The sequence below is a fragment of the Vombatus ursinus genome, unplaced genomic scaffold (assembly GCF_900497805.2).
Source record: "Vombatus ursinus unplaced genomic scaffold, bare-nosed wombat genome assembly UNPS02006874.1, whole genome shotgun sequence".
NCBI lineage: Eukaryota > Metazoa > Chordata > Mammalia > Diprotodontia > Vombatidae > Vombatus > Vombatus ursinus.
In genome coordinates, this window is record NW_020946652.1 from 7,581,404 (window position 1) to 7,598,223 (window position 16,820).

At 45.7% G+C, this 16,820-nt stretch overlaps 1 protein-coding gene across 10 annotated transcripts in view; it reads left to right on the plus strand.

Moving 5' to 3' along the window:
- Positions 1-16,820, plus strand: part of DLG1 (discs large MAGUK scaffold protein 1) — a 228,090-nt gene that overhangs the window by 157,201 nt on the left and 54,069 nt on the right. For 6 of the 10 annotated variants that reach the window (XM_027848792.1, XM_027848794.1, XM_027848796.1 and 3 more), the window contains 4 exons: positions 5,652-5,702; positions 8,599-8,723; positions 13,610-13,779; positions 15,135-15,271. In XM_027848792.1, the coding sequence (XP_027704593.1) occupies positions 5,652-5,702; positions 8,599-8,723; positions 13,610-13,779; positions 15,135-15,271 (483 nt within the window). Of the gene's footprint in view, positions 1-5,651; positions 5,703-8,598; positions 8,724-13,609; positions 13,780-15,131; positions 15,272-16,820 lie in introns of all 10 variants that reach the window. The other 4 variants (XM_027848791.1, XM_027848793.1, XM_027848795.1 and 1 more) reach the window with 1 other exon arrangement.

Below are 16,820 nucleotides of genomic sequence, written 5' to 3' on the forward strand. Positions count from 1 at the left end.
GAGCAAGTCGTGGTATATGAATGTAATAGAATACTATTGTGCTAGAAGAAATGACGAACAGGCAGACTTTAGAAAAACCTGGAAAGACTTGTATGGACTGATGCAGAGTGAAGACAGCAGAACCAGGAGAACATTGTCCACAGTAACAGCCACATTGTGCGATGACAAATATTGATAGACTTAGCTCTTCTCAGCAATGCCAGGATCTAAGACATCTCCAAAGGTCTCATGAGGGAACATGCCTTCCACATCCAGAGAAAGAACTATGGAGCTAGAATGCAGATTGAAGCAGACTATTTGCTCTTTTTTTTTTCTTCTGTGTTGTTTTTTTTCCTCTTTCTGGTGGTTCCTCCCATTGGTTCTAGTTCTTCCTTACAACCTGACTAATGTGAAAACATATTTAATAGGAATGTATATGTAGAACCTTTATCAGATTGTACACCGTCATGGGGAGAGAGGGGGAGAAAAATTTAAAACTCAAAAACGTATGGAAGTGATTGTTGAAAACTAAAAATAAATTAATAAAAAAAAAGAAAGGAAAATTGATGGACTGGAGTGGGGAGAGACTTATCACAGAGGACCAACTGTTAGGAATTTGTGGCCTCTGGGTGCTAAATGTGGCATTTGTTTTCAGACAAGACTAACCATTAAAACACAAATATATTTGGACTGTAGTAGTTCATTTATTAATCAAGCTTTATTAAGGACATGTTATGTGCCAGTCACTTTGCAAAGTTCTGGGGATCCCACACAAGACAAAAGTGCTTTCCCAAGCTTCGAGGAGTTTATATATTTTAATGAAGGAAACCATTAGTCTCATTAGTTATTAGGGAAAAAAGACCAATAATTATTTGTATTAGTTGTTGTAATAGACCATTAGTTGTTGCAGATAATTATATGTGAAATGAGCATGAAACATCCAGCTAGAGCAAAAAGAAATCATGTGTAGGGAAGCCCCAGCCAGCATGGCCCTGGATTGACTGACAGGTCTGTGTAAATCTGCCCTCAGAGGAGTAGCGTTGCCAGCTCCCACCATGAGCACTAGGCAGGGCTGTATGCACAAGCAGTCTCTGAATGGTGGTTGAGGCAGGTCTCTGTGCCAGACCCGAAGGAGTACACACCTTCTTCATCTGACTCTTAGAACTAATGATAATAGCTAACCTCTCATCTGTATACTTTTCTTTATGTCCGTTTTGTCTCCCCCAGCAGAATGTTTGCTCCTTGAAGCCTGAATCTATGTCTGTTTTGTCTTTGTTATCCCTGGCCCCCAGGGCAGTTCTTTTCATATGGCAGGTACTTAATAAATGCTGATTGATTGACCCTAGACAAGTTACTTTTGTAAGCTTGTTCCCCCCCCACCCCCAATCTATAAAATGGGGGTAATGGTAGCACCTGCCTTGGAAGCTTGTCCTGAGAATCAGATGAGAAAAGCTATGTCACACGCTTTAGGAACGACAAAGGTCCATCAAATGGTAGCTCTCACTATTATTACTTCTGGCTCATAGAGCTACCCAGTGTTTTAAAGTTCTGAGACTCTGGTATTCAAGGACTGCATAATGTCATGATTTAGTCTTGGAGGGTTGGGTTCCGGACACCTGTACTCCCGTCCAACTAATCCCAAGATAGTGTGACATGAGGAATCGCCAGGACAGGAAGCCAGCATCTGTCCCTCGTGGCTCTAGAGTGGTGATGCTGAGGATCTGAGCTGTCTGCCTCCTGCCCCTCTGACTTGAGCTGCTATAAGCAGGGCTCCTGCTGATGAGGCCTCCATGATGTTCTTGACTCAGGAGACCTGTGACAGAGGCACCCTGAGCTCTTGACTTCTGGTGGTTCTAAGCCTTCCTAAGTCTGTGACTAGAGGTACAGAACTAACTGTGGTGGTTGTGGCCCAGAAGGCAGAGGCTGCTTCAGGTGCTCCATGAATAAAAAAAGATCCCATTTGAAGGTTATTGTTCTGTTTTGTTCTGCTGATGTGAGACCTCATCTGTGGCATCGTGCTCAGTGTAGGAAAAAAGGTACAAAATTTGCTGCCCTTCCAGTGAAGGGCTACCACGTGTTACCACACACTATCATGTGTAACCTCCAATGTGACTTGGTGGAGTGGGCGTCCTCACAGCTGCATAGCAAAGGCATTGAATTTCTAATTCGTTAGGCGGCATGCTTGATTGCATGTACAGACTTGGTGCTTCCACTAAACTAAATCCATCTTCTTAGGGTTGTTTCCATTTTGAAAAGGAATCAAGATGGATCTTTCATCTGCTCGTTTCTTTTAGAAGACGAGCATATGAGAATATTGAATTTCCATCAGCAGTAGTTCAAAGAGTCTTGGAGATCAGTCCGTGAGGTAGGAATCTTGTTTAGAATGCTGAAATGAGAGTGTGTCATGTATCAGATGTTGACCTTGCTTGTAGATGAATTTCGAAGAGTGAGCTAACCTAAAAACTGCTGATGGGAGGCTCAGTTGTCATTACTTTTTAAGATAGTGTTTCAGTGATTCATGAGGTCAGGAATTTCTCTCTCCTCTCCCCTGTAACCCCTATTTTTAAGAAGACCACAGTAAGACACTGGGTGAGAGGCAGCCTAGTGTGAACTGACGTGACCTGGAAGCCGGAAGCTCATCGTGAATGCAGAGCCTGGGGCAAGGCCCCCAACCTGTGGGCAGCTCTCTGAGATGAGCATTGCTGCCAGCAATTTCCTGCCAAGGAAACCCCAGGTCCAGTCCCTATTGCTTTTTAAACACTCAGTTTTACATTTTCCATACTTGGACATTAATGGAGCCTTTTAAATAAATGTCTTTCATTTAAAATGTATAGCTTTTCTTTTGTGTCTCTGATGTTAGGAAGAGTGTATTTGAGTATGAAGAATTTAACATTTCAAAGCAAATTAACTGGCTGTCCCTGCCCTGTGACCTTGCGCAGAGCACTTCCAGTCTAGGACCTAATCTGTAATACTCCTTCTGCCTCTGTAACCAGTACTGATCCAGGGGCCTGATCTTCTCCATGACTTTGCTTACATAAAAGAGGATTTTCTGACCTTTTATTTCCTTAGTTTTAAATATTATCAACTCCTGGCAGTCTTCCTAATGGACAGCAGCATAACCTAAAATACACGAGAATCAAAAAATCATGCTTATAGCGCATTGGACTTGAAGTCAGGAAGATCTGTCTGCAACTGGCCTCAGAAACTTCATGGAAGTTCTGGGGCCCTGGGCATGTCCCTCAATCTCTCTTAGCCTTGGTTTCCTTATCTAGAAAATGAGGATAATAAATCACACCTGCCTCCCAGGGTTGTTTGAGGATCTGTGCTACCCGTTGGAATCATTTATTGTTGACTTCTTAACTCCTCCCACACTGGATCTTACTTGTTTTAACATTATTTCCATTCTCTGAGAATACAGCAGATAAAGGGTAGGTTTAGGATGGCCGGATTTAAAACTTGTCTCTCTGAACAAATTGATAGGCAGCAGTTGCTGTTACCCTCCTAAAATTAGACAGTGAATTAACTAAACAGAATTGTCTTCTTTGCAGCACTTAGCATGTTGCTTTACTGATAAACTGAGACTTTTTATGCCTGAAAAAGCAAATTCATTGTATTTGGGTTCTAAAGTTAGCTTTTTAATCTTTTGCCTGTAATTATCTCTTAAATGAAACCTCCCATGAGAGTTCTCCCTTGATCCTGCAGTTGGACATTTTTCTCTTTATTCCCAGTATCTTCTTTTTCATCCTTACTTGTCTTTCTGTTCCTCCTGACCTCCCTGTCCATCCCCTTGGATCGGACCTTGTCCACCTTTTCCACCCCTGCTAACGGACTATTAGAGACACTCGGCCCAGTATGGCTTCATTGCAGATCTAGGAACCTAATCTTCTCCTGATTTGCTTTCATTTCTTCCTGATTGGTTCCAGAGGTTCTTGTAAATTTGCTGTTCTATCCGTAAAGGTCTTTTACCCCGTTTTTTTCTCATGCTCCTTAACTGAGGACTGTGTTTTCATTTTTGCCGAGCACACAGAGGCCTTATGTCCAGGGCACAGCTGGGTGGCACAGTGGACAGTGCGCTGGGCCTGGCCTCAGAGACTCCCTCGCTATGTGACACTGGGCAAGTCATTTCACCTCTTCCTCGCTTCCTCATCTGTAAAATGATGATAATAACAGCACCTACCTCCCAGGGTTGTAAGGATCAAAATGAGACAACATGTATAAAAGCCCTTAGCACAGTGCCTGGCACATAGTAGGTGCTGTATAAATGCTTTTTCCTTCCCTTCCCTGGACTCCATTGCCTCCCACTCCTCTTTCTCCCTCCCCATTGTGTTCCCTTGGGTTCCAGTCCTCCTCATTGCTAAGGCTTGCACCTCTGCTTGTACCTTTTATCCCCTTCCTTCCCGACACCTCCAGGAGTTTGTTCCTTTCTTCAGCCCGCCCTTTTTTTCTCAGGCATCTTGGATTTCTGTTACTTATATTTTTTATCCGCTAGTTCCTCCCAATCCTCCACCTGCCCAGGGTTTCCCCATCCTTCCCACACTCTGGCATGGTAATTATCATCCCCAGTTCCCCCAAAAGAAGGGCACATCTCTTCTCCTTCTCTCCATTTTCTTTGTGCAGTTTCTCGGTGATCTCACCAGCCTCTGTAGGTTCAGTTATTATACTCAACCCTATAGCCATCTGCCTCCTGGACAGATGAAGGCTGTCTGGAGTCTCCCGTGTCAAAAATTGCTCATTTATTTCCCCCCAAAGATATCCCTCCAAGCTTTGCCTATTTTTATAGCAGACCCCACTGTCATTTGAGTCATTTAAATTTTACAGTCTCACACTCATCCTTCACTGCTGTTTCTCTTCCCCCCATAGGTTTGTCGCTTCTGCTCCCATCACATCTCTCACATTTGTCCCCTTATGGCCACCACCCTCGGCTAGGCCTGTGGTCTGCACGATTGCATTGGGCCTGGAAGGCTTTGCCCTGCATTGAGTTCCTCTTTCCAGTCCTCAGCCGCACAGCTGCCAAATCGATACTCCTAAAACATGGACTGATTGCATCATATACCTCATAAAAAAATCTTCGCTGATTCCCTGTTAATCTCTAATAGAAGATAGAAGTCATCTTCCTGGGATTTCAACTCTCTCAAATCTGCCCCTGCAGTCCTAGGCCTGCCCCATCTGGGATCTTCTGCCTTCTGCCTTCTACCTTCTACCCCATCTCAGTGCTCCCTTTCCTGGAAGCATTGCTGGGATGGCCCAGTGATTAGTTCTCTCTCCCCCTTCATTTGAGAGGTGTGTATGTGTGTGTGTCTACACTTGGGTACACACATCACTTCTTCTTCCAGGTGGATGTAAGGAAGCTCCTTGGAGTCAGAGACTGTTCCCTTCTTTGGCTGTGTGTCCCTAAGGCTTCCTTTCTGACTCCTTACAAATGTTTATTCGCTTGAATTAAAAATTAGGCTTTGAAATTGTCTTCACAGTTGGACCATAGGATACTTGCAATATATTTAACCATTTCTTTTGCATTTTGTCTATTAATAGGGCTTAATTACATCCCTTTTCTGCTACACATAAAAATCGTTCTGGCTGTTTTATTAGATGTGTTCTTATTATCTTTTAATTGTTAAACATGTTTGTGAAAAGAGCTCTGTTATTTCTAAATGACCTTCTTCTTCCCACATTAGGTCAATGGTACAGATGCAGATTATGAATATGAAGAAATCACACTGGAACGGGTAAATAGACATGTTAATTGACCTTATTTGTTTGTGCTCAAATCTGTTGTTTTCTGTAAGAATGGGTTTTCAAAAATAACTTTAAGCCTTACTATCTGTTCTGATTAACATAGATTTGAAAGAAAAAGATCTTTTTAAAAGGTCTAACTAGTGATGTCTTTCTAAAAAGACATGCACACAAACACGCAGATCTCTGTTTATATAGTCTATGTTAGGTTTTTGTTAAATAATAAAAAATAGTGAATGAAACCAATAATTTTTCAGGGACAAGGAATGGGTATTTATTCCTTTTACCCTTCGATGTTGTATATCTGATCTCAATCGAAATTCACCAGGAAAAATGGATACTAGGGTGATGACTTGTACCTGACTTTCATTAACTCCACAGAAGCCGTGGAAAGTGTCCTGGAGCTTCATTCTAGTATATAAGGAGATGAGGCTGTTTGAAGACTGTTATTAAAATTTCAGCTACTGGAAGGTTACATAGCAATCTAACACATCACATGTGAATCACTCCAAACCTCTCAACAGATAGGCGAAGGTGAAAGGGGCTGCCCTGAAGTAATGAGTCCCCCTTCAGTTGCCCGTCTTTGAGCGGATGCTTGGCAGCTTACCTGTCAGGTGGGGGGTGGGGGAAGGGGATAGTGTGGTCTAGGTGGTCTCTGAGGGCCCTTCTAGCTCTGTGTCTCTTATGTTGTGTCTAAGGCAGGCCTACACCACGTGTGGCCCTCAGCAGGCCTCTGTGGTGCAGGCCTGCCCTAAGGGAACTTCTCTTAGTCAGTTTTGCTGAGGGATTTGCATAAAATAGGCCTGCACAGCACAACCGCTCTCAGACTGTGTGTGGTGCAGGCCTGGTCTAAAGCATTCTCCACTAGGCGAAATTAAATGAAAGGTCTAGTTAGTCAGATTGTTCAATGCCACCGATCTTTGGAGCCGTCAAAGAATTTAAAAGCAATGGTAGAAATAATTGTGGAAGAAGAGGCAAGATGGTGGGATAGGAGCCCCAAAACTCCTCTAAATGGATCCAGAAAATGCACTTGGTCGAGCCCTGTTAGGGAAGTCTAGAGGAACAAAGTCGTCGTAATTTGTCTGGCCCAGCTCATTGTAGGGAGATAGTTGGGCAGTGGAGACTGCAGTCAAGCCAGGGTGCCCTAGCCGTACTCGGACGTAGTGACGGGGACGGCTTTGTCCCCCATCACCCAGGTGTGGCTCACAAATCCGGGGTCCTGCCATGGAGGTGCTGTTGCCAGGGAGGAAAGCCTTGGGTGTTGGGGCAGCTGGGTGGCGCAGTGGATAGAGCACCAGCCCTGAAGTCAGGAGGACCTGAGTTCAAATGTGTCCTCAGACATTTACTATCTGTGTGAGCCTAGGCAAGGCACTTAACCTCGATTGCCTCAAAAAAAAAAAAGGTATAGTTCTTTGGGGTGGCAAAGATTGGGAATCTGAGGTGATCCCTAAAAATGAGGCAGGATGAACAAACTATAGTTTATAAATGTAATGGAATACTTATGTGTGGATCTCTTCTCAGAATAATGACCAACCATGATACCAGAGGATTAATAATAAAACATGCTCCACCTCCTGATAGAGAGGTGAAGTACTTTAGAATTCAAAAAGAGACATATTTTTTTTAGGCCAGAGCCAGTGTGGAAATTTGTTGTAATTGACTGTTCATGTGTATAGTGAGTTTTGTTTCTGTGTTCTCAATTGTAGGGGGAGGGTTCAGGTGGCAGGGGAGAGAACTAGGATGGAAGAGTGAGGAAGCAGAATCTGGCTGATTAAAACAAATAAAATATATTTTTAAAATGTTTTAAAACTGTCTTTTGGACAGTTTTTCTATTTTGTAAGGAGTTAATAAAATGTACATCAACATTCATGATGTAAAATCTATTGTATTCTATTTCTTGACTCTGAAAATGCCCACAGATCTGTTTGGGATGTGCTGTTTAGTCCCCTGTATATCACTAACGTCAGCCTGAAAGCCTCAAGAGCATACGTGGACACCCTTGCATACAGCCCAAGAGAGCAGAGAGGCTGTCAAACCCCAGAGAGATGTCAAAGAAAATCTGCCTCTGGGCAGCCTGTGAGATGAAAGGCGTGGAAACTGGTGGGGCAGTGCAGTCCCATTACCAAGTCTTCATCCCATCGTACTGTGTGTTCCATGGCCCCGAGTTTCATGGTTTCCATAGGTGGTCGCCAGTAGTATGACTCTGCTGGCGATTAACTGGACTCCCTCTTTGGAGTACGAGGAGCAGCTTCCTGGCTCCATGACGTAAAGACGCTACGCTCCCAGCTGTTAGCGTAGTGCCTGTCAGCATCTGTTGGTTATGTCATTTATTTGTGAAAGATTGGTGTGATTCCAAGGGAGAAGAGCCCGTGTTGAGGGATGACAGGGTTAGACGTGTGCTAAAGACGACGTGCGTGACGTGGTTCTCCTTCTGGGCAGCCTCAGGGTCGGGGCGACTCCTACCAAGGCGGTCCAGTCACCCACGGTCCAGCCACAAAAGCCATGTCAGCAGGGGGCCAATGAGAGGACACACCATCTTCTCAGCACCCTGTTCCTGTTGCCTGCTGACACGCCTGAGCGCCGCCATTCTGTCTGCAGTCGGTGTAGACAGTAGCTGACGCCCATTGCTTGTATGTGTTCATGATGAGACAGACCTGCCCTTGTGTGGGTGCTGGGCACACATGTTCTGCATTAAAGCAGTTGTTTGTTCTCTGTGTATTTGGAGGACAGCCATGTAAAAGACTTATTTCCCATGGTACTTTTATCATTTTGTAGATGATTATTCATCTAGAAAACATAAATTTGTTTACTTTCAAAGTTTTATATTACAGAATTTGATGAAGTTTTTCATAGCTGACTTGAATTCTGTCCCTTTTTTCTTTTCCCCAGGGCAATTCAGGGCTTGGTTTTAGCATTGCAGGGGGCACAGATAACCCACATATTGGAGACGACGCCAGTATTTTCATTACAAAAATCATTGCCGGGGGAGCAGCAGCACAGGATGGAAGACTGCGGTATGTGGAGTCTCCAGGGAAGAATGAATCTGGCAACATAAGAGACTGGGTCCAATTGGATGTTTTTATTTTTCCCTAAGCAAATTGGTTATGGTGTAATGGGGAAGAGAGGCTACTGATGTGTTCTCTTGTTGTTTGTAGTAAACATTATTTAAACTGTAATTAGGTTTTTACTGTCCAGATCATCAATAGTTGTGGTTAAATGGCCAAAGTCAAGGCCCTTACCGTTCTCCGCAGATCCTCGGTCACAATATTACCTTCTCTTTGTCATGTGAGGTTGTTCCTATGATCTTACTTTTTATCTCTGCATTAAGCATTGGAGAATGTTTTGTTTTGGATATTTGAAGAGAGTATGTAACTAAGAATGGGTCAGAGATCACAACCAATGAATTATGTTGATCCCAAACCTTGTTCACAGGAGGTAGCTAGAGTCGGTGGGAGCAGCAGTAGTGGAAGGTCTCTCAGGCTCTCTCATCCCGTCCCACCCCCATGGCCTCTGCTGTCTCCTGAGGAAGCCCCCTCAGCTTTTGGGATTGCTCTGATTGACATTTCCTTAAAATCAGGCTGGTCTCTGCCTCTTTTCAACTTGTGCCCATGACTCCTCATCCTGACCCCTTCCAGGTGACCTGACAGCCCATCAGACACTTGGAAATCGCGTGGTCTTCCTGTGCCGTGCCGCCCCCTCATTCCCCTCCCCTCATGGTTGCCCGCCTCTGGATGCTCTCCATTCATGAGGGTGTCTCTCAGAGCCAGGCATGAGCCTGCAGATGCCATTATCCCCCTAGCCCTGGACCCAGACACACTGCAGTGTAGCCTGAAGTGACGTTAGCCCTTTTGGTGAATCATTCACTAGGCAGCGTGCCAGGCCAGCTTCAGGTTTATACTTGTGCTGCTGATTTGGTTAAGTGACTCACTCAGGGTCACACAGCCAGCAAGGATTTGAACTCAGGTCCTCCTGATTCGAGGGCCAGTGTGCCACCTAGTTGCCCTGTGCTGGTGATTTTTAGAGACCCAAAAGGAAGATTCGACATTTATCTCCATTACTTCTCATCTTATTTAGCTTGTCCCCAAAGGACAAGCTATCATAGATATCTAGCTATCACATTGCGCCATCAGTTCTTCCTCTTATCTCTGTGTCATCAGTGGAGGCGGGAGCAAACGCACACCTGAAGTTAGTTCTTGTCAGTCAGCCAGCATCTGTTAAGCACTTGCTTGACTCCCTGTGCTGGGCTGAATATCGGTGCCGCAAGACCCTACCTTCAGGGAAGCATTTATTAAGCACTTAGTGTGTGCCAGGCACCGAGGATACCAGTACAAGTGAAGAGAAAGACAGTCCCTGCCCTCTAGGAGCCTCCATTCGAATGTGGGATCTGAAAAGCAAGGCAGAGGGTGGTGCAGAGTGGGGCAAGGTCTCTAGCTCTGGCGACGTGGCTTTGAAGTCCGGAGAGTTCGGACTAGGGCCATGGGGACGATGGGAGAGTGAAGGCCAGCTGGGCCTCCAGGGGGGACTTGCTAAGGGGAGAGGGGGAGCGGGCTGCACATGTGTGCAGATAGAAGGCTGCAGGCATGAGGACCAGCAGGAGAGGGGGTGTGGGACAGGACCAGCAGCTTCCTGGGGAAGCCCATGGGCTTCCATCTGTCTGTCCATGTGCTGTTGTAATACCAATAATAAAAACAAACTTAGGTAACGTTGATCGGCCATTTTAAAGTTTGCGCACACTTATGTCAGTGATCTTGTTTGATCCTTGGGATAACCCCGTGAGGTAGTTGTCACCACCCCCATTTTATGAATGAGGAAACAGAATCTCAGAGGTACCTAGTTAGTCAGTGCCTCAGACAGGATTTAAACTCTGCTCTTTCTGACCCCACATTCAGCACTCACAGCCCACTTGATACCACATAGCTAGTGACCTAGTGCTGAAGAAAGCAGGGGGAACGACACACACACATGCACGCACACATACATGCAAATACATCCAGAGTTCTCTGCAGTAATTTCTGGGGCTGTGTGCTGGTGTGGAGAATGTGGCCGGGTGTGTGATGACAACCGAGCACAGACCAATCCTCGGGACCCTCTTGTGTGGAAGCCCTCCTGCCAGGCAGAAATCCAGACATCACTAGCCAGCCTTTGGGTTCAGCTGTTCACTCACTCCCAAACCCACTGGACTGGGTTACTATCACACCTGTGTCTTGCCGGTTTATTCACAAGTGCAGCATGAGATACTTCCTCCCCTGTTTTGCTAAACTAGGTAATGTCTAACACCCTTGTCAAATTGTCAGAAGACAGAGGTAGACAGTGTTTGGAGTCTCTGTGCAAAAGAAACCGTCTTCATACGTTTTGGTGCAGCTACGAATTGGCCTTGCCATGCTGACGGGCTGGGGCCTGGCAATCTCCCTCCTGGACGTGTGCCCCAGGGCAGTCAGAGTCATTACCAGAATCTTCATCGCAGCACAGGTGGAGGAAGAGAACCCTAGGACGAAAGCCCTGACCGTTTGGAATGTACTTGTGGTTGCAACTCCACGACCCCCAGGAAAGTTGGGCGCACTGGTGCAGACTGAAGTGAGGGGAGTGTACAAAGGACTGCCCTTGGCTCTGTCCCAGTCCCTTACTCTCTCATCTAGTGACCTCTGACCCCCAGGAAAGGCATGGCCTTTTCTTGCAGAAGCCCTGTTTGCTGATGCTTCCTTTTCTAGCTCCTCACTGAATATCCCTGTGATGACACAGCCTACAGTCTTTTCAGGAATCAGATTCATATTCCCTGGCCTGTAGTTTTCTGTCTTCCATTCTTTTTTGAAAATGTGTTCATTTGTTCTTCTCTACTCCTGGGGTGCCTCTTTAATTGTTCACTTTTCCCCATTCTCCACAGTCTTGTAGAGATGACTGTCTCGTGGTGGCCAGGGCATTCAGGACCCTAGTGTGTCGCACATCTCATCCAAGTTCCAGGAACTCTCCAAGGCCAGTCAGGTGCTCCATTGTTCTCTCCATTCTTGACTCTCAGTGTCCTGTTACCTATTTTCCTTGATGATTTCCAGTAGGGGGATCGTGTCATCGTTCTCCGTAAAAGTTTTCTATTTCCTTCTTCCCTCCATCATCCACTGTCATCTTCTTGTCGGTCCCAGACCCAAGCCTCAGCTCTATCATACCTGGGGTGCCTTGTGGCTTTCTGATTCACTTAAAGATTCTTTTGGTTGTCCTGAGGTTCCCTTCTAACTGTAATCATACAGAGGCTAGTGCTGGACTGTGTATTCTTCCTTGCTTACCTACCCATGCTTTCATCTTTGGGACGTAGCTCACCAGGAATATGCGCAACATGACACGGGACTCTATTTCACTGACATACTTCTTATTTGGGCTCCATTGGTGAGAGGTATTATGTGCATTTTGTTAGTAGTGCGAGGATTCTGTGAATTCATATCTCACGTCTGTGTTCATTTTTTTCATAGGTGTTCTATTTCTAAGGTCAGATAATGGTTATCGTTATTAAAAATGCCTCAGACATTATCACTTGACAAATGTTATTGGTAGAATTTGAAACCAAAATTATCCTTAGATAAAGTACAAGTCAGAACATTAGGCAGAAATGGAGAAGGTGAATTTTAATAGAAATAAACATGAAATCTTTCGCTTGGTTTCAAAAATCAGCTTCCTGAGTATAAGATGGGAGGGTGGTAAGGAAAGAGAGCAGCGGGATTGAAAAAAAAGATTTGGGGGATTGAGGTGTAATGACTGAATCTCAGCAGGCTGTGGCGGTCAGGCAAGGGAATAGTTCTTTGACCACCTTCCCCAGAGGTAAATTGTCAAGGATTTGGAAGCCAGCCATCCTTCTGTACGTGGTCCTTGTCATCCTCGACATGTGTAGTATTCTGTTCAGTTTTTGGTGCCATGTTGATAAGTTAGAGCATTCCCAGAGAAGGCCATCCCCGTTCACGATCGGCCTTGGACATCCCGTAATGTAAGGAGCTGAGACTCTTGAGAATCATCCCAGCCAAAGGGGCTCTGGGCCTAGTCCAGGGAAGGGCGAGGCTGCGGACTGCAGGTGGAGAAATCTTAGAACAGAAAATGGAAGAACAAAGCTAGCTGGCCTGTTGGAAACTTGGGACCTTTCATGCCTTGTGCAGCATCCGCAGGGAACGCCCCCCCGCCCCCACATACACACACAAGCTGGGGAAGACAGCTGCACGGAGCTTTCTCTTCGGGGTTTCCTAGCAGTCTGGGTCCACTGACTGCTTCTCTTCTTTTCGTTTACATCATCCTGGTCCTTGTGAATTGTGTTCCTTCTTCACCTTCTTTCACTTTGCATCAATTCCTGTAAGTCTCGCCATACTTGTTGATATACATCGCATTTACTCTTTTCTTTGCTACAGTGATATTCTGCAACATTGAGGGATCACAGCCTGTAGAACCATTCCCTGATGGCTAGACATCTTTGCTCCTGCCACAGGTGTGGCTCTCAACATTTTGGGGCAATAGGGCATGTCTTTTTGGTCACTTACCTCCGCAGGTTTGTATGGCCAGCAGTAGAATCTCTGTATCAGAGGGTATAGACATTTTAGTTTTTTGTCACTCATTCCAAACTGCCTTGCCAAGTGACTGAATCAGAGATTTTTAAATTTCAGTTTATAGAGCACTCTCATGTAGACTCTTTTGATTTCCCACCCCCTTTTTTTTTAAACTTTTCTTGCTCCGAACCCCTAAGCCTGTTCTTAGACACTGAAGAGATTCTCGCCACAGGAGTTGCTGACAGGATCTGCTTTTGTGTCCAGTTTGACCTGTGGGGATTGGGCAGGATCTTAACCCTGGGACCCAGAGCTTATCTGCTCTTGCAATTCTGAGATGGGGAAACAGGAATTAAAAAGTCTTTTCTGTTTTCCACGTATCCCCTTAGGGTTAATGACTGCATTTTGCGAGTAAATGAAGTGGATGTCCGAGATGTGACACACAGCAAAGCCGTAGAAGCCTTGAAGGAAGCCGGCTCCATTGTGCGTCTGTATGTGAAAAGACGGAAGCCGGTGACGGAGAAAACGGTGGAGATCAAACTGGTGAAAGGCCCCAAAGGTAGGGCAGCGGGAAGGTGTGGCTGACTCGAGGCTCGCCAGCTGCGGTGAGCACTTGGGATCAGAGATTAGCCCTTGTCTGGATTTAGAAAGGGGCTGCCTAGTCTGGGCAAAACCCAGCGAGTTTGTTACTCCGAAAGTCGATATGTTTAAAATTTGTCTGTATTATTTTCATAATTGAAGTAAACAGTTCCTACTTATTTTAGATATTTTTGCCACATGTCAAAACATAACCTCAGGGAGCAGACTTTCCTTTTGTTCAGTAACTGCCTGATAATGAGCCTCCTAGCAGTGACTTCGATGGAAACCGGGCCAAAACAAGAACAAAGACACCGTCCCTAAGACTTCCAGTCATAAAGTCTGTTGTCTCATAATACGGCAAAATTGCTCCACGTTTCAAGAACCAAAAGTTAAATAACTGAAATTTAAAAAAAAAAAACAAAAACATTTAGGCTCCAGTAACTGACCTTCTTTTCTATTTCATAGTCCTCAGAAGGAAGGAGTGATAGGCAGTGTGGCACTGGGCCTGGAGTCAGGCCTCAAACATTTCCTAGCTGGAGGACCCTAGCCAAGTCACTTTGCTCAGCTGTAAAGTAGGGAGAATAATAGCACCTCGCTCCTGGCCTTGTGTGAGGATCCAGTAAGATCATATCTGTAAAGTACTTAGCATGTGCCTGGCACACAGTAGGTGCTTAATCAGTGCTTGTCCCCTCCCCTCCAGGAAGGCTGGCCTGGGTTTGTGCCCTACCTCTGATGCCTCCTGGCTGTGTGACTCTGGGCACAACCCTTCCCCTGTGCAGCTCTCTCCCTGCTCCTCTCTCATTGCCTCGTGTCATGCCTCCCTGACGGCAGGAAACCTCTTTCTTACTGTCTTGGTATGCTCTGTCTCTCCTCCCCCGCCCAGGACCTGGCTGAAAGGTGCTCCAGGAGCCTTGATGGAACCTAAAGAAACAACCCTTTTTCCCAAACTTAGCAATCCCATAAATGTTTAGCTTAGGAACAGCCAGGAGATGCACCGATTGTTACATGGCAGCCCATGCTGTTGGCCAAGACTCTTACTGGGAAAGACCCTGTGGGATCTGATGGCACAATCAAAGCAAAGAAGGGTGGCGGAGCAGGGAGAGCATGGCCACTGTCTGTGGCACCAGCAGTAGGGGCACATGGCTTTCCTCTGTCTGAAGTGTGTTTGTAATGGGGGGGGGGAGTGGGTGGCCCTGTTGAAGACCACCACTTCATCATTGCATAAAGACCCTAGCGTCTTGACCTTGCCCAGAGCTGGTCTGGGGCCTGCTCAGGGCAATGAACGGAGAACTCACACTTCAAGGAGAAATTCACACTTTTGAATTTTCCAAGCAGGTCTTGGGTTCAGTATAGCTGGCGGAGTTGGGAATCAGCATATTCCTGGGGATAACAGCATCTATGTCACCAAAATTATTGAAGGGGGAGCAGCCCATAAAGATGGCAAACTACAGATTGGAGACAAACTTTTAGCGGTAAGTAGCTTCTTGTTTTTCCTCTGGCCTCCTGTTTTCCTCCTAAACTCTTGATATTTTTAGTCATATTACAATTTTATGTATTTTGAAAGATACTTCTTAGCATTGAAGAATTTTTTAGTATGAAAAGAAAACATTTTTTGTATGTCTTTCTTGGAGCATATTCATGTACCTAAAAATATTCCTAGCTATTCCTAGGCTAGCTCTTCTTTATTTTTATCTGGAAACGTCTTGGCATATGCTTTTCATTCTCTGGCTCCCAGGATCTGGCACATATCCCCCAGCCATGGGTATGTGGTCTGGCAGCAGGGGAGGAGGAGCAAAAAGGAGAGGGGTGGGATGAGCCCCCAAGACCCAAAGTATCTGTTCCTGTTAGAGGAGGACAGGGGATTTACCGCAGCGACTTCGAGGCAACAGGGATTAAGAACTAGGGCATGGTCAGGCGTGTCACAGGTAGGACCGGCTGCCTGCTTTGCCCACTCAGCACTAAGGTGCTTCTTCTGATAGACCCCTGCATCAAACCGGGCTGGTTCTCAGAGCTCAGAGGAAGGCATGGGTTTTGGTTGGAGTGCAGTGAGCACCTTGCAAGGTTTAGGGAGAGACAGCATGACCAACACCCAGCACCTGGTAGTTTGTGGGTGAAGTCATCTGCGCGGACAGTCTCCAGGCCGTATTCTGTCTTTTGGACTGGGCCTGTGCTTTTCACTGGTATGGGATACATCCAGTGAGGAAGCACCCTGCACTCCCAGCATAGATTGGCACTTGATCTGTGTCTTACTGTCTCGGAGACTGCCTGAAGTGCTCAGCGCTTCAGTGACTTGCCCAGGGTCACAGGGCAGACCCGGAGTCCAAGTCTTCCTGACTCTGAGGCCAGCTCACTCACTCTCTTTTAGGCCTCGCCGACTTTCGAACCTAAGTTTAGATAGTCACAGTGGGCTCTTTTACTGCCTGACTAATAAACTTTTGGAAATGGGTAAAATGTTTAACTCTTTTCATCTCCTTTGCCTTCATTATCTTCTAGTCTAATTATTTTTGATTAGTGAAATGACTAAAAACAGAGAGGAAAAACATTTTTTATATAATTCGTAGATGAGGAAGCCAATTTGTGAATGTGGTATTGTTGAGTGTATAATTCCACAACACTTTAACTAGTATCTCTTTCTAAGGGATGTCTACAGAATCCTTGAAAGGATGAATTTGGTCTTGTTTCTGTTCACCTGCATAGAAACAAAGGAGAAATACGAAATACTTTGGAGGTTCGCCGAGCCTCCTTCTTGGGCCCTTTTCAGTCTTTTTCTTTTCCCCCCTCATCTGCCTCCGTGGGTTTAATTACTCCCTCCATGCCAGTTTCTACCAGATCTCTCTGTCCTTTCCTGGTCTTTCTCTTGAGCCCCAGGTCAGCCTCACCAATTACCTCTTCATTTCACACTGGATGTCCCATGAGCATCTCCACCACAGAACTCCTTGGGCAGCTAGGTGACTCAGTAGAGTAAACACTGGGCATGGAGCCAAGAAGGCCTGAGTTCAAATTCTTAGTAGCTCTGTGACC